The 13,959-nt window shown below is 40.0% G+C and overlaps 1 protein-coding gene across 5 annotated transcripts in view; it reads right to left on the bottom strand.

Annotated features, from left to right (window-relative positions):
* The window catches only part of LOC110465670 (sodium- and chloride-dependent glycine transporter 1-like), a 33,977-nt gene extending 20,799 nt beyond the window's left edge, over nucleotides 1–13,178 (bottom strand). For 2 of the 5 annotated variants that reach the window (XM_021521627.1, XM_021521632.1), the window contains exons 1-3: nucleotides 12,998–13,178; nucleotides 7,421–8,108; nucleotides 3,139–3,270 (exon numbers count right to left, since the gene is read on the bottom strand). In XM_021521627.1, the coding sequence (XP_021377302.1) occupies nucleotides 3,139–3,270; nucleotides 7,421–7,610 (322 nt within the window). In that variant the 5' untranslated portion in view covers nucleotides 7,611–8,108; nucleotides 12,998–13,178. Of the gene's footprint in view, nucleotides 1–3,138; nucleotides 3,271–7,420; nucleotides 8,109–9,931; nucleotides 10,008–12,997 lie in introns of all 5 variants that reach the window. The other 3 variants (XM_021521629.1, XM_021521631.1, XM_021521630.1) reach the window with 3 other exon arrangements.
* Nucleotides 13,179–13,959: the final 781 nt, after the last annotated feature.

Genomic DNA, 13,959 nt, shown 5'->3' with positions numbered 1-13,959 from the left:
TACATTAGGACAATGGTGTTTACAATCCGATATACCAGAATTATGAGGTGTGTTGAACGATTCATGCTTAAGATCCAGTTGTGAATAAATATAATGTATTAAATTTAAGCTAGATTAACTTATAAAACTTTAAAAAAACAAAACAAATTTAAACATTTTGAAAAAATTGTGTTGAAATATGAGTATTTTAGAAATACTGTCTGAATTAAGGTAAACAATTTAAATTTCAAGGACATAGATGTTTTGTTTTCAGGTTTTATTAAAAAAATAATAAAAAACACTAATTTAAATGTCATTTAATATACTATTAACCATTTCACCCCTTGGTAACTTTGGTAGACACTACCATACATTGATCTAGATGAGTCCATTATGGTCTACAGTGGTGAAAGGGTTAAGCTTGCTACTGAAGCCGAACTGGACTGGGCCAATCGCAGACGACCAGGAAGCTCAAATGGTAGAGTGTGCGTCTAAGAGTTCAGAGGGTCGCAGGTTTGAACCCCGATCTGGCTGCACATTTGTTCTCTCCTGTTACAATATATGGTACCTAACAAAATCTACCCACAGGAGGTGGCCTAGGGTCCCATGTGACTTCGGGGTCAAGGAGTGGGGAATGTAGTGGAATTTGACTTGGGTAAATCGCTGACAACCAGGTAGAGCTTGCATGGCCGGTATTAGGCATTTCATACATGAGTGAATGGATGTATGAAAGTAATGTATTATGTGTATAAAATAAAAAATAAATCCTTTTTTTGCAATAGGTATGTATTGGTCCTACAGTTGTAATATACATAGCAACATATAAAAACGAACACAAGTATATCTTTGCTCTTCAATGTAGAATCTGAGTTCAACAAATATATGGTCAAATTGAAACATTCTTCTCTCACAATGAGGTACTCCATTGTAAAATTGTGTTGTCATTGTCATTATATTATGCAAAAAGGAAAATAAAAAAAAAGTGTCAAATAAAAAATAAAATAAAAAAAAAGCTTGTATGGCAGAGCATCACTATAGAATTTGGGGGGTTCCGGGTTTGAACCCCGGACTGGCCGAGTATTTCTCCTGTTACCCTACTAGAGAGTCCTGTAACACATGTCCAGCAGGCTGGAATATAGGTACAAGGACAGTGCTATGGAGGACCTACAGGGAACAATAGTTACCCATTCTTAATCCCTACAATAGGAGAAATCTATGACTAACACAAGGCTGTTTTTAATCCCTATAGTAAGATATCTAGACTTGCAAAAGTCATTTTTTAATCCTGATATTAAATAGTAATTACACATACTCAGTAATAGCTGTGCCAGGTCCTAGCCTTCAGTGGTAATGTAGAATAGCTTAGCCTTGTATGAACCTGAGCACAATTGATCCAGTCCTAGTCAATGAAGAGAATCCGATTAGAAGGTATTAATTATTAATATCGCTATGACAGTGCTATAATACACATATATACTCTACCCTTCTACCCCTTTTGCAGTGTACATAGTGGTCGACGCCTCGCCGGGCCAAATCGTCATTCGTCTATAGCATGAGTCGCACATTTCATACAGATTGTTTAATGGGACGTGAATTATATTTTTATATACCTGGGTAGCCATCTGTTACATGTAAATATACTGTTGTGTTGAATTAATGATTTGACCTTTGACCTTAATTGTCAGCTTGACCTTTAAAAGAATCTGGAGAGATAATTTAGAGAGTATAATGTAACAGTAGTTCACATGGCTTTACACAGACTGATTTTGTTCATTAACCCTTTCACCCCTATATAACTTTAATAAACTCTACCATGCATTGATCTGGATAAGTCCATTATGGTCTATAGTGGTGAACTGGTAAATGATCAATATGAAACCTGCATATATTTGTTTTACAATATTAATATACACAGCAATGAAAAAAAAAGATGTATAACTGTCTCGACTTTGCAGTGATTTCATACCAGGGTAAATGCCCACTGTCCAAAATTGTAAATTCATTGAAACTGACATTTTTACAGTACTCATGATTTTACACAAGCAAAGCCTTAATGCGAAAAAAAAATTGGATTGGAAAAAATAAGACCACCACTACTTTATGAGAAATCTGCAAAAATAAACCTTATGTTAAAATATCCCAAATTAAGGTCATTCTTTGCATAGAACAGTTTAAACAATTTCATTTCCTGCAACATACATTAAACTGTGAGAGGATTTGATATATACCGGGGGTATGTATAATATGTTAAAATGATTCTTCAGATGCTTTTTATCTCATTTAACTCCCGTTAAACGAGTGCTATTAATAATGTCAGAAACTGCATATTGAGTTCACAAATGAGAATCAATTTGGAAAAAAAAACACTTGATACTGCATTAAAATGTAATAAATTGAACTATAATTGCATTTTAAAAATGAATAAAAACACTTTCATTCACAACTTTTTCAAGAATATAAATTTTAAACGAAAAGTGTCAAATAAAGGTTTGGGTATTCAACTTAAATGCAATTGGTACATCAAAGTTAAAAAGTCCATGATTTCTTATCTTTAATCGAAGCAAATTCATTTTTCTGACCAAGTAGCACGTGGTTACTTTGGATCTTATCGTATAAAAATCAGCCATAAAAGTCGGGTCTATCTAATCTATTTGAGGTTCTTATATACCGCTTTATCACAACCAAGTTCGTAGGTCGTCTCAAAGCGGTTCACAAATTATTATCCGTGGTTATAGGGCCTTTGCAACCAGCCAATATCTTTCTCAACTCCCTGGGGAGCATACAGCCGGTGCTGCCATTTCGGCGCTAACAGCTAGCATTCAACAATTCTAGCACTGCCCAACCACGTACTCATTTACAGCTGAGTAGACTGGAACAAGCAGGGTAAAATATCTTGCTCAAAGATACAACACAGTGCTGTGACGTGACTCAATCCCGCAACCCTTCGGTCACGAGCCCGGCGTCCTACCACTACACTACCGTGCATATGTAACCTCTTAACCTGTCCAGATAAAGTTTGGTGTATTTATTTTTTGTGATCTATTATTTTCAGTGTTGTTTAGCCCTGAATAACTGAAATTGTCGATAAGCTGCAAAACAAAACAGACAAAGTGTAATGTTGGGAGACAGGATAAATGTCATTCACATGTTGGTACCTACCCTGAAATATTGGCGAGGCTTTCCATATAGACACCACTCCCGAGCTCCCATACTGACCGAAGGACAGCTCCATAAAAACCAGGGGAATTCCCGTCACAAACAGCATGATGATGAACGGGATTAAAAACGCCCCTACAACAAAGCACATCAAAACCCAATTGTTAAAACAAACAGGGAGTAAAATGTATTAGAAACTTATTTTGAATTATAGGAATTTTCCTTTTTAGTGGATTTTATTCTTGATATATTTACCAACCAAGATAAAGTATTATAAAACTGTAACACTTGGATGATGACATGGTCTATACATACAAAAGCTTCTCCAGAAGAGTCACAACACATCTAGGTGATATGCCTAACACTTCCTTGCTTTGAACTATTCCATGTTTATTATATTAATTTTGTTGAAACTTTGTCTAATATGCATGGTCCATCTCTCCACCACACAATCCCATCATCTACAGTTACTGACCGACTCCATCCCCCTACCAACCCCATCATCATCTACAGTTACTGACCGGCTCCATCCCCCTACCACCCCCATCATCATCTACAGCCAATGACCGGCTCCATCTCCCTCCCAACCCCATCGTCATCTACAGCTACTGACCTGTTCAACAGTTACTGACCGGCTCCATCGCCCTACCAACCCCATCATCACCTATAGCTACTGACCTGTTCCATCCCCCTCCCAACCCCATCCTCATCTACAGCTACTGACCTGCTCAATCCCCCTACTAACCCCATCATCATCTACAGGCACTGACCGGCTCCATACCCCGACCAACCCCATCATCATCTCCAGCCACTGACCGGCTCCATCCCCCTACCACCCCCATCATCATCTACAGCCACTGACCTGCTCAATCCCCCTACTAACCCCATCATCATCTACAGCCAATGACCGGCTCTATCTCCCTTCCAACCCCATCATCATCTAGAGTTACTGACCGGCTCCATCTCCCTCCCAACCCCATCGTCATCTACAGCTACTGACCGGCTCCATCCCCCTAACAACCCCATCATCATCTACAGCCACTGACCTGCTCAATCCCCCTACCAACCCCATCATCATCTACAGCCAATGACCGGCTCTATCTCCCTACCAACCCCATCATCATCTACAGCTACTGACCTGTTCAATCCCTCTACCAACCCCATCATCATCTACAGCTACTGACCTGCTCCATCCCCCTACCAACCCCATCATCCTCTACAGTTACTGACCGGCTCCATCCCCCTAACAACCCCATCATCATCTACAGCCACTGACCGGCTCCATACCCCTACCAACCCCATCATAATCTACAGCTACTGACCTGCTCAATCCCCCTACCAACACCATCATCATCTACAGCTACTGACATCTTCCATCCCCCTACCAACCCCATCATCATCTATAGCTACTGACCTGCTCCATCCCCCTACCAACCCCATCATCCTCTACAGTTACTGACCGGCTCCATCCCCCTAACAACCCCATCATCATCTACAGCCACTGACCGGCTCCATCCCCCTACCAATCCCATCATCATCTACAGCCGCTGACCAGCTCCAAACCCCTACCAACCCCATCATCATCTACAGTTACTGACATGTTCCATCCCCCTTCACCCCATCATCATCTACAGCCACTGACCTGCTCAATCCCCCTGCCAACCCCATCATCATCTACAGCCAATGACCGGCTCTATCTCCCTACCAACCCCATCATCATACATAGCTACTGACCTGTTCATCCCCCTACCAACCCCATTATCATCTACAGCCACTGACCCGCTCCATCCCCCTACCAACTCCATCATCATCTACAGCTACTGACATGTTCCATCCCCCTTAACCCCATCATCATCTACAGCTACTGACCTGCTCAATCCCTCTACCAACACCATCATCATCTACAGCTACTGACCTGCTCAATCCCCCTACCAACACCATCATCATCTACAGCTACTGACATGTTCCATCCCCCTACCAACCCCATCATCATATACAGCTACTGACCTGCTCCATCCCACTACCAACCCCATCATCATCTACAGCCACTGACCGGCTCCATCCCCCTACCAACCCCATCATCTACAGCTACTGACCTGTTCATCCCCCTACCAACCCCATCATCATCTACAGCTACTGACCTGTTCAATCCCTCTACCAACACCATCATCATCTACAGCTACTGACATGTTCCATCCCCCTACCAACCCCATCATCATCTACAGTTACTGACCTGATCAATCCCTCTACCAACCCCATCATCATCCACAGCTACTGACCTGTTCAATCCCTCTACCAACACCATCATCATCTACAGCTACTGACATGTTACATCCCCCTACCAACCCCATCATCATCTAAAGCTACTGACCTGCTCCATCCCCCTCCCAACCCAATCATCATCTACAGCTACTGACCTGCTCCATCCCACTACCAACACCATCATCATCTACAGCTACTGACATGTTACATCCCCCTACCAACCCCATCATCATCTAAAGCTACTGACCTGCTCCATCCCCCTCCCAACCCAATCATCATCTATAGCTACTGACCTGATCCATCCCCCTCCCAACCCCATCATCACCCATAGCTACTGACCTGCTCCATCCCCCTCCAAACCCAATCATCATCTATAGCTACTGACCTGTTCCATCCCCCTCCCAACCCCATCATCATCTATAGCTACTGACCTGCTCCATCCCCCTCCAAACCCAATCATCATCTATAGCTACTGACCTGATCCATCCCCCTCCCAACCCAATCGTCATCCATAGCTACTGACCTGATCCATCCTCCCTTCCAACCCAATCATCATCTATAGCTACTGACCTGTTCCATCCCCCTCCCAACCCCATCACCATTAATAGCTACTGACCTGTTCCATCCCCCTCCCCACCCCATCATCATTAATAGCTACTGACCTGCTCCATCCCCCTCCCAACCCATTCATCATCCATAGCTACTGACCTGATCCATCACCCTCCCAACCCCATCATCATACATAGCTACTGACCTGATCCATCCCCCTCCCAACCCAATCATCATCCATAGCTACTGACCTGATCCATCCCCCCCCCAACCCCATCATCATTAATAGCTACTGACCTGTTCCATCCCCCTCCCAACCCCAACATCATTAATAGCTACTGACCTGTTCCATCCCCCTCCCAACCCCCTCATCATTAATAGCTACTGACCTGCTCCATCCCCCTCCCCACCCCATCATCATTAATAGCTACTGACCTGCTCCATCCCCCTCCAAACCCAATCATCATCTATAGCTACTGACCTGATCCATCCCCCCCCCAACCCCATCATCATTAATAGCTACTGACCTGCTCCATCCCCCTCCAAACCCAATCATCATCTATAGCTACTGACCTGATCCATCCCCCTCCCAACCCAATCGTCATCCATAGCTACTGACCTGATCCATCCCCCCCCCAACCCCATCATCATTAATAGCTACTGACCTGCTCCATCCCCCTCCCAACCCAATCATCATCTACAGCTACTGACCTGCTCCATCCCACTACCAACCCCATCATCATCTACAGCCACTGACCTGTTCAATCCCTCTACCAACCCCATCATCATCAACAGCTACTGACATGGCCCATCCCCCTCCCAACCCCATCATCATCTAAAGCTACTGACCTGCTCCATCCCCCTCCCAACCCATTCATCATCCATAGCTACTGACCTGATCCATCCCCCTCCCAACCCAATCATCATCCATAGCTGCTGACCTGATCCATCCTCCCTTCCAACCCAATCATCATCTATAGCTACTGACCTGCTCCATCCCCCTCCAAACCCAATCATCATCTATAGCTACTGACCTGATCCATCCCCCTCCCAACCCAATCATCATCCATAGCTACTGACCTGATCCATCCTCCCTTCCAACCCAATCATCATCTATAGCTACTGACCTGTTCCATCCCCCTCCCAACCCCATCATCATTAATAGCTACTGACCTGTTCCATCCCCCTCCCAACCCCATCATCATACATAGCTACTGGCCTGTTCCATCCTCCCTACCAACCCCATCATCATTAATAGCTACTGACCTGTTCCATCCCCCCTTCCAACCCCATCATCATACATAGCTACTGACCTGTTCCATCCTCCCTACCAACCCCATCATCATTAATAGCTACTGACCTGTTCCATCCCCCCTTCCAAACCATTTATCATCCATAACTACTGGTCATCTTATGACCCCCCCCCCCCCCCCCCCAAAAAAAAACCCCACAATCATTATCCATAATTACTGACCTGCTCCATTCCTGTAGCAGACATAGGGGAATCTCCAAACGTTACCAAGGCCCACAGCATAACTCAGACATGACAACATGAAGTCCATCTTCCGTGACCAGTTGCCGCGCTCCACATTCTCATCCCCACTCGAAGCGTCGCTTCCAGTGCTGACGTTTTCTTGTCTATCCATCGCTCCCTTTTCTGACATCCTAGCTCAACTTTGTAAAACTTTGTTGATATGCCAGTTATAATTACTGGTTACAATGTTGATGCATGCAAACAAATTATATATTGGAACAAATCTTGATGGTATCAAACTCTATAGAAATAACTTCTTTCTATGGGATCTTTCAAATCACTTTCTCTGCTAGCTATAGGAATATTTATTCATCAATTTTCGCTGTTAAAGGTTTTACAAACTACAGTCTCTATAGGAAATTCCACCAATCAATCGTATTCTGTAATGGTTTCTCTCTGCAGCTTGACTCACTCTCTACAAGGAAGTTACTACTTTGTTGACTAGAATATCTCTGTCATCAATATCCCTGTAGTCCCTCTATGGGTAGCGTCACTGGGGTAACAGCTTTCTATGGACACAATGTCCATCACAGATAAATATGCCAAGAATTAAACTCCATCTGCTTCTCTCAGAATCAAATTTCTAATCACAGCGCTTGAGCTTTGTTTGTGACAGAATAACAGGAATCTGAAAATCAGGAAAAAAAAAACCATGGAAGAACTGAAAACTTAAATCATTAGGCAAGACAAAAAATATATGTTTCCAATTGAAAAAAGTTAGGGTAGGTAGATACAGTAGGTAACAAATTTTATTTAATAAATCACTTAATATGGTTTATATTGGAGAGTGATCTTGACTTTAACAGTGCTTCTTCAAAAATTGCCTTAAAAACTTTATGGTAGGTACAACAAATAAGAGTAGGTAGGGTTACCGGAAACACCAAATATTTTTTGTTTGGCCTTAGAAAATTTTGAAAGTTTTTTCAGGTTCCAGAGAGCATTTTGAATCGAATAATCAATATTGCAATATTTGGATTTTTTTTTTGCTAATTGATCATCTTTGCTAATTTTACTATGAAAAACAAGCCATTCAGGTCCACCCAGCAGTCATCATTAACAAAAATTTTGATGTAATTTGCCTTATACTTCAAAATATTAATAAATAAAAACAAATCTTCATTTAAAAAATAATGCCCTGGCCTGTATTTGTTTGTTTCTGACTGTGTTGTGTTAATAGTTCTGTCATCTGTGGAATCATTAAGCACCTCCTTGTTTCTTTTCTGGTTTATTTTTTATTTATTTTTATTTCTGAAATTAATTACAACCAAACTTGTATTAAAAAACAATCCCTGGGAAGTCCAAAAAAAGTGGTCTCTCCATGCAGGTGGTCTCTAAATACAGGTTCAGTTCACATGAAATCACTTCAATGGAGGACTGTATTGAAAGTGGTCTCTTAACACAGGTGGTCTCTTAAAACAGGTGGTCTCTTAACACAGGTAGTCTCTTAACACAGGTGGTCTCTTAACACAGGTGGTCTCTTATGGAGACAGTCACCAGGTAGCTCAATCTGTCAGAGCCATTGTTTAGCACCCTGAAGTTCAGGGGTCGAATCCTGATCCAGCCCTACAGTGCTTTTTTCTTTACACTAAGAACAATGTGGTTGATTATATTTTATTTATTTGATCTTTATCCTTTTCCATAACATTCCCCCAATCATGGCCGATGTTCTTCTCATGAATTATTTATCCATGCTTGATATTTTGAAATTTCCATGGGGGAGGTTGCGCATGCTCAGAACTAAAAGCATATTGATAAATATATTGTGTGTATGTACACCCTAGGGGGAAATGACACTTTTAGATGACTTCTTTTGAGCTGTTCTTTCAGGTGAAATCATCAGATCATAGAAAACAGGAGTAATAAGAACTGTCACGATACACTTTACCCACGAATCGATACGTATCTCGATATTTGTACCACGATTCGATACACCTTTATTTCAAAATATAAACAAAATGAGATATATAAGTCGTCGATACACAGAAACCTGCAGTATTTCCACACTTTTGGTTTGAAGCTTGCCGGAGCATCACAAATTTTCATTTCCTTACGGCGGTCTGCCATTTTGTTATGAATGCTTTGTGAAAATTGCATCCTCGCAGCCGATTGGTTGAGGGTTTAGAGATAAGCCAATGAAATTGAACGTCTCACAGACGTTTCGGCCGCATCGGCATACACTAATATTCAGATTGTGAAGCATCGAAAATCCGGAAAAATATATCGTGAATCGAATCGAACATAAATAATCGCGGTACAAGTGAATCGTGACGCCTCTAGGAGTAATATAGCAAATTCACAAAATCGAGAGTCAAAATAGGGAGAGTTGGTAAGTATGTTTATCAAAGCAATAGTCATGCCCGAAAATAACAGTTTTCAATACTAAGCTACAGTTTTTAGGCAGTGGTTCCCTAAAATTAACTTCTGTATTTTTTTATATAATGGTATACTCACTGTGACTCTTCACTCTTAGCGATTAAACAAGGTCCATATAAACCCGGATGATTAATGGAATCTTTTGTATCAGTATCTAATTTCCAAAATAAAAGAAACATTGTGAGTGAATATGAGGTTTAACGCACCTCCCCTTTTGTTTCAACAGAAGTTTTGACCAATTCTAATTTACAACTTTTTGGCCCCTAGTGTCACTAGAAGGCCGAAACAGCTCTATGGTGCATTGTAATTCATTTTTGGCTAACTGTTTGTGTTTCAATTAAGAATTACGAAATTTTAAATGTTTAATCACCTGTATGTGTGCTTCATTCATCTATCAAGGTCAAAAATAAAAGAATGCATGTTTTGTTGGAGGCCAAGTTAGTTCATTGAACTCAACTTGAACTCGGGCCAAAAATGTGTTTTTTGGCACTCATGAATAACCAAAAAATGTAGTGGGTGCCAATAATTTGACCTGTGTTCAGAATGAACAAGATAAACACTTAGTAAATATTTACAAAATAATTTCAAAGCAAAAGAACTTAACCCTTTCACCCCTATGTAACTGCAGTAAACTCTTCCAAGCTTTGATCTGGATGAGTCCATTATGGTCTACAGTGGTGAAAGGGTTAAGTGTCATTTCAACATTTTTTTTTCCCAATTATTTATTCACTGTGTCCCTTTTGTCACAAAATGTCATATTATTTAGGAACTACTCGGTAAACTGACATGGGAAAGAAATTGTTATTTTTTTCTGTACTGTAAATTAGTATTCAGGGTTAGTAAATTTCAGCAAGGGCTTGTGAATCTCCTAGCCTAACTGGTCCTTTGGGCTTGTAAAAACGAATCTGTTATCACAATCAATACAATTTGATAGACTATTGAGATAAAAGATATATTGCATGATAATTAAATCTTGCTCGTAACAAGCATTTTCATTGGCTTAAAAATTTATGTTATCAGCCCATAACATAAAAAAATGATGTCGCCGTTTGTAACGTCGCTTTTGATTGGCTGATACAGCAGCACAATAATTTGTAAGAGAATTTCCACAGGGATTGTGTATAGCAGATTAAATTATAAGGATTAACTTGAATATATATTTTTCATGTTATGGAGCTATAACACAAAACAAGAATTACGCGTAATTATATGGGTCGCCTGTCCCGCTTTGTCAATATAATAAGCATTTGACATAGTACATAAGGAAATGGACCTAAACGCAAAATCATAACATTGATTGTTTTTAAAGTCCAGAAATTTCAGGTTTTTATCCGAAAAAGTGCAGAAATCCATGAAATGTTTTAAGAGTAGTAGGCTCTACTACCCATGATACATGTATGATTGAGGTTTGGTTGGTCTAGCTCTTATACTTTGTCAAAAAGAGCCTAATATGCAAGAGCTAAAAGCGAAACCTTAACGTTGAGTTAAGAAATTTGAGTTTTTTAGCAAAAAATACAGAAATCGTTGAAATGCTAGTAAAGAGTGTAATGCATTCAGATATATAAATCCCATGATACACCTAATGCCTCAAGTTTGGTTGCTCTAGCATTTATACAAGTTTTTTCAGAAACAGCCTTAAATGTAAGAGCTAAACGCAAAACCTTATGCTTACACAGCCTAATATGTTAGAGCTAAACGCAAAACCTTAACGCTGAGTTTTTTTCTAAGTCCAGAAATTTGAGGTTTTTACCAAAAAAATGCAGAAATCAATGAAATGTTTTTAGTGCAGTAGGCTCCACTACCCATGCTACATCTATGATCGAGGTTTTGTTGGTGTAGCTTTGTCAGAAACAGAGCTAAACACAAAACCTTAACATTGTTGACGACGCCATCGCCGTCGGAAAAACAACGCCTATGTGTCTTTCCGACATCCGTCGTAGGCGACACAAAAACGGAGTGTACTCTCATCATAAATCGCTTCGCGTTTTATTTATAGTACACTCCGTTTTTTGGTGTTATATCTCCATAACATGAAAAATATATTCAAGTTAATCCTTAAATAATTAAAAAAAAAAAAAAAATCATCTTTAATTTATGGCAGTTATTTTATGTCCCCCTAAGTACAGTCAATTACTTGTGATGTGTTAATAGAATCATGCTGGCGATGTTTTCGGGAAGGAAATATTGGACTAGTTACCTCTATTTCGTCTTTGCGTATTGCAGAGTTATCTTCTCTTGGGAGCAGGTATTGATTGTGACGTCATTTGTTTGTGAGATTAACGTCATCAATTGATGAGAAAACGACGTAATTTTCTCACACAAACCAATGACGTAACAATCAATACCTGCTCTCAAGAGAAGATAACTCTGCAATACGCAAAGACGGAATACATAACTGGTACTAGCAAATAATCTATTCAACCAGTCCTGTGGCCTACCAAGCAAAAGTAGTTAGTGCCTCACCCTAAAGTACTATTTTCTTACCCTGCAGTATGCTTAAATAAATAAAAAGACTTATTTCTTTTAATCTAACAACTTTTCTGTTAAATTGACAATGAGTGTATATATGGTGTCCTGGATCCCCATTTTGAAAATATTGGATCCAGTCTATTTTTGTTTCCATTATTTTTCCTGAAGTTATATTCAGGAATCTTCTAGAAATACACTTTGTGAATAGAATAACTGTTCATGTGCAAAGTCATTTAAACTCAGGTCAGCCACACCCTCGTGTACTGTACAAAAAAATATGCCTCATTGTGTGTTGTGTGGGTCTTTTGAAAGCTCAAAAAAACAACCTAAAGCTGTCAATGAATTTAAAAGGCGTTGAACATGCTACATCCTGCCTGTACATAACAGTATAGATTTGATATACCTCCAGTACATTATAAATGCATTGCAACATATTCAGTGTTTAATAAAAACATTGAAAACAACACATTTCTACACAACTGTGGCTGTAAGTTAGTCACTGTCTGAAGCGGTATTTGGGTCGTGCACGTGTAGCAGACCACGGACACGTGTACTGCATGCTACTGTAATGTTACACAGATGTGTCATGTCAATGGAAAGTTTTCTGATGAAATGTAACTGTAGGTCTTATCAAAGTCGGGTTTCGGAAAATTCTAGTGAGTTAAAGACACTTACCGGACAGACTGTTGTTCAGTGTATGGTAAATTCGTGACCGATGAGATACGTTGGTTTCATTGATACTTACAATCAATCCTGGTATGGTACGCGACTGCTGTGTACCGTTGTAATCTGGCGTTTTCATGGATCAGTGCAATTCGGTAGGTAGGACACACTCTCTGTAATCGCTCCGCTGCGAGTATCAGTCTGCCGGTGTATTGATATTTAAAATGTGTTTTTATACTAACGGAACTTGTTTTTTATTTATTTTCTGAAACAACATGCTTCTGGCATTTATAAAGTTATATACAGGTTAAAACAAACTGTTTCATTATGTATTTTATTTTGCAGTATACATTTCCTAACTACTGATAATGTATAATTAAATTAGATATATGTAAGACACCTCATGACGTTCCACAAGAAAAGTCACGATACCCGCGAAATTTTGAAACACTGCACTATTTGCTATTGGGTGGCGTTGGTTTGCATTCGAAAACAATGTTCTTGGTTTTCTCGGTCAAAATAAACTTCTTGAAATCAATGAGCATTCAAGTAATCTTGGGAGATGAAGTTAAACGGTTAGTTTACCAATATGACTAAGTTAGAGTGTATAGCATTATTATTAGATAGGACTAATATGTGATAGACTTGGGAAAATGTGCCACAAGTTGCCACATCGATTTTGATTTCAGGTCGATACTATGTCGACTCTCCACAGCTAGTAAAACAGAAATGAAGCCACGCGTGACCTAGCTAGGTAGGATGTATATGAACTTTAACTATCGCAGTTTTCAGCGGAAATTGAACTTTGCAACACTGATCTGATGCACCATGGCAACACTCAAGTGATATCTTCGATTGCTCCAATTTTCAGTCCATTTTTATAGTTGTTTGGCATATATACTGTGTGGTCCGTTACATGACGTTATTGTATGAATGAGCCAGTCGTTCAATCAACCACGTGATCTACTACATTA

Source organism: Mizuhopecten yessoensis, unplaced genomic scaffold (genome assembly GCF_002113885.1).
Source record: "Mizuhopecten yessoensis strain PY_sf001 unplaced genomic scaffold, ASM211388v2 scaffold11097, whole genome shotgun sequence".
NCBI lineage: Eukaryota > Metazoa > Mollusca > Bivalvia > Pectinida > Pectinidae > Mizuhopecten > Mizuhopecten yessoensis.
Note: the sequence above shows the minus strand (reverse complement) of the source record. Positions and strands in the feature narration are given on the sequence as shown.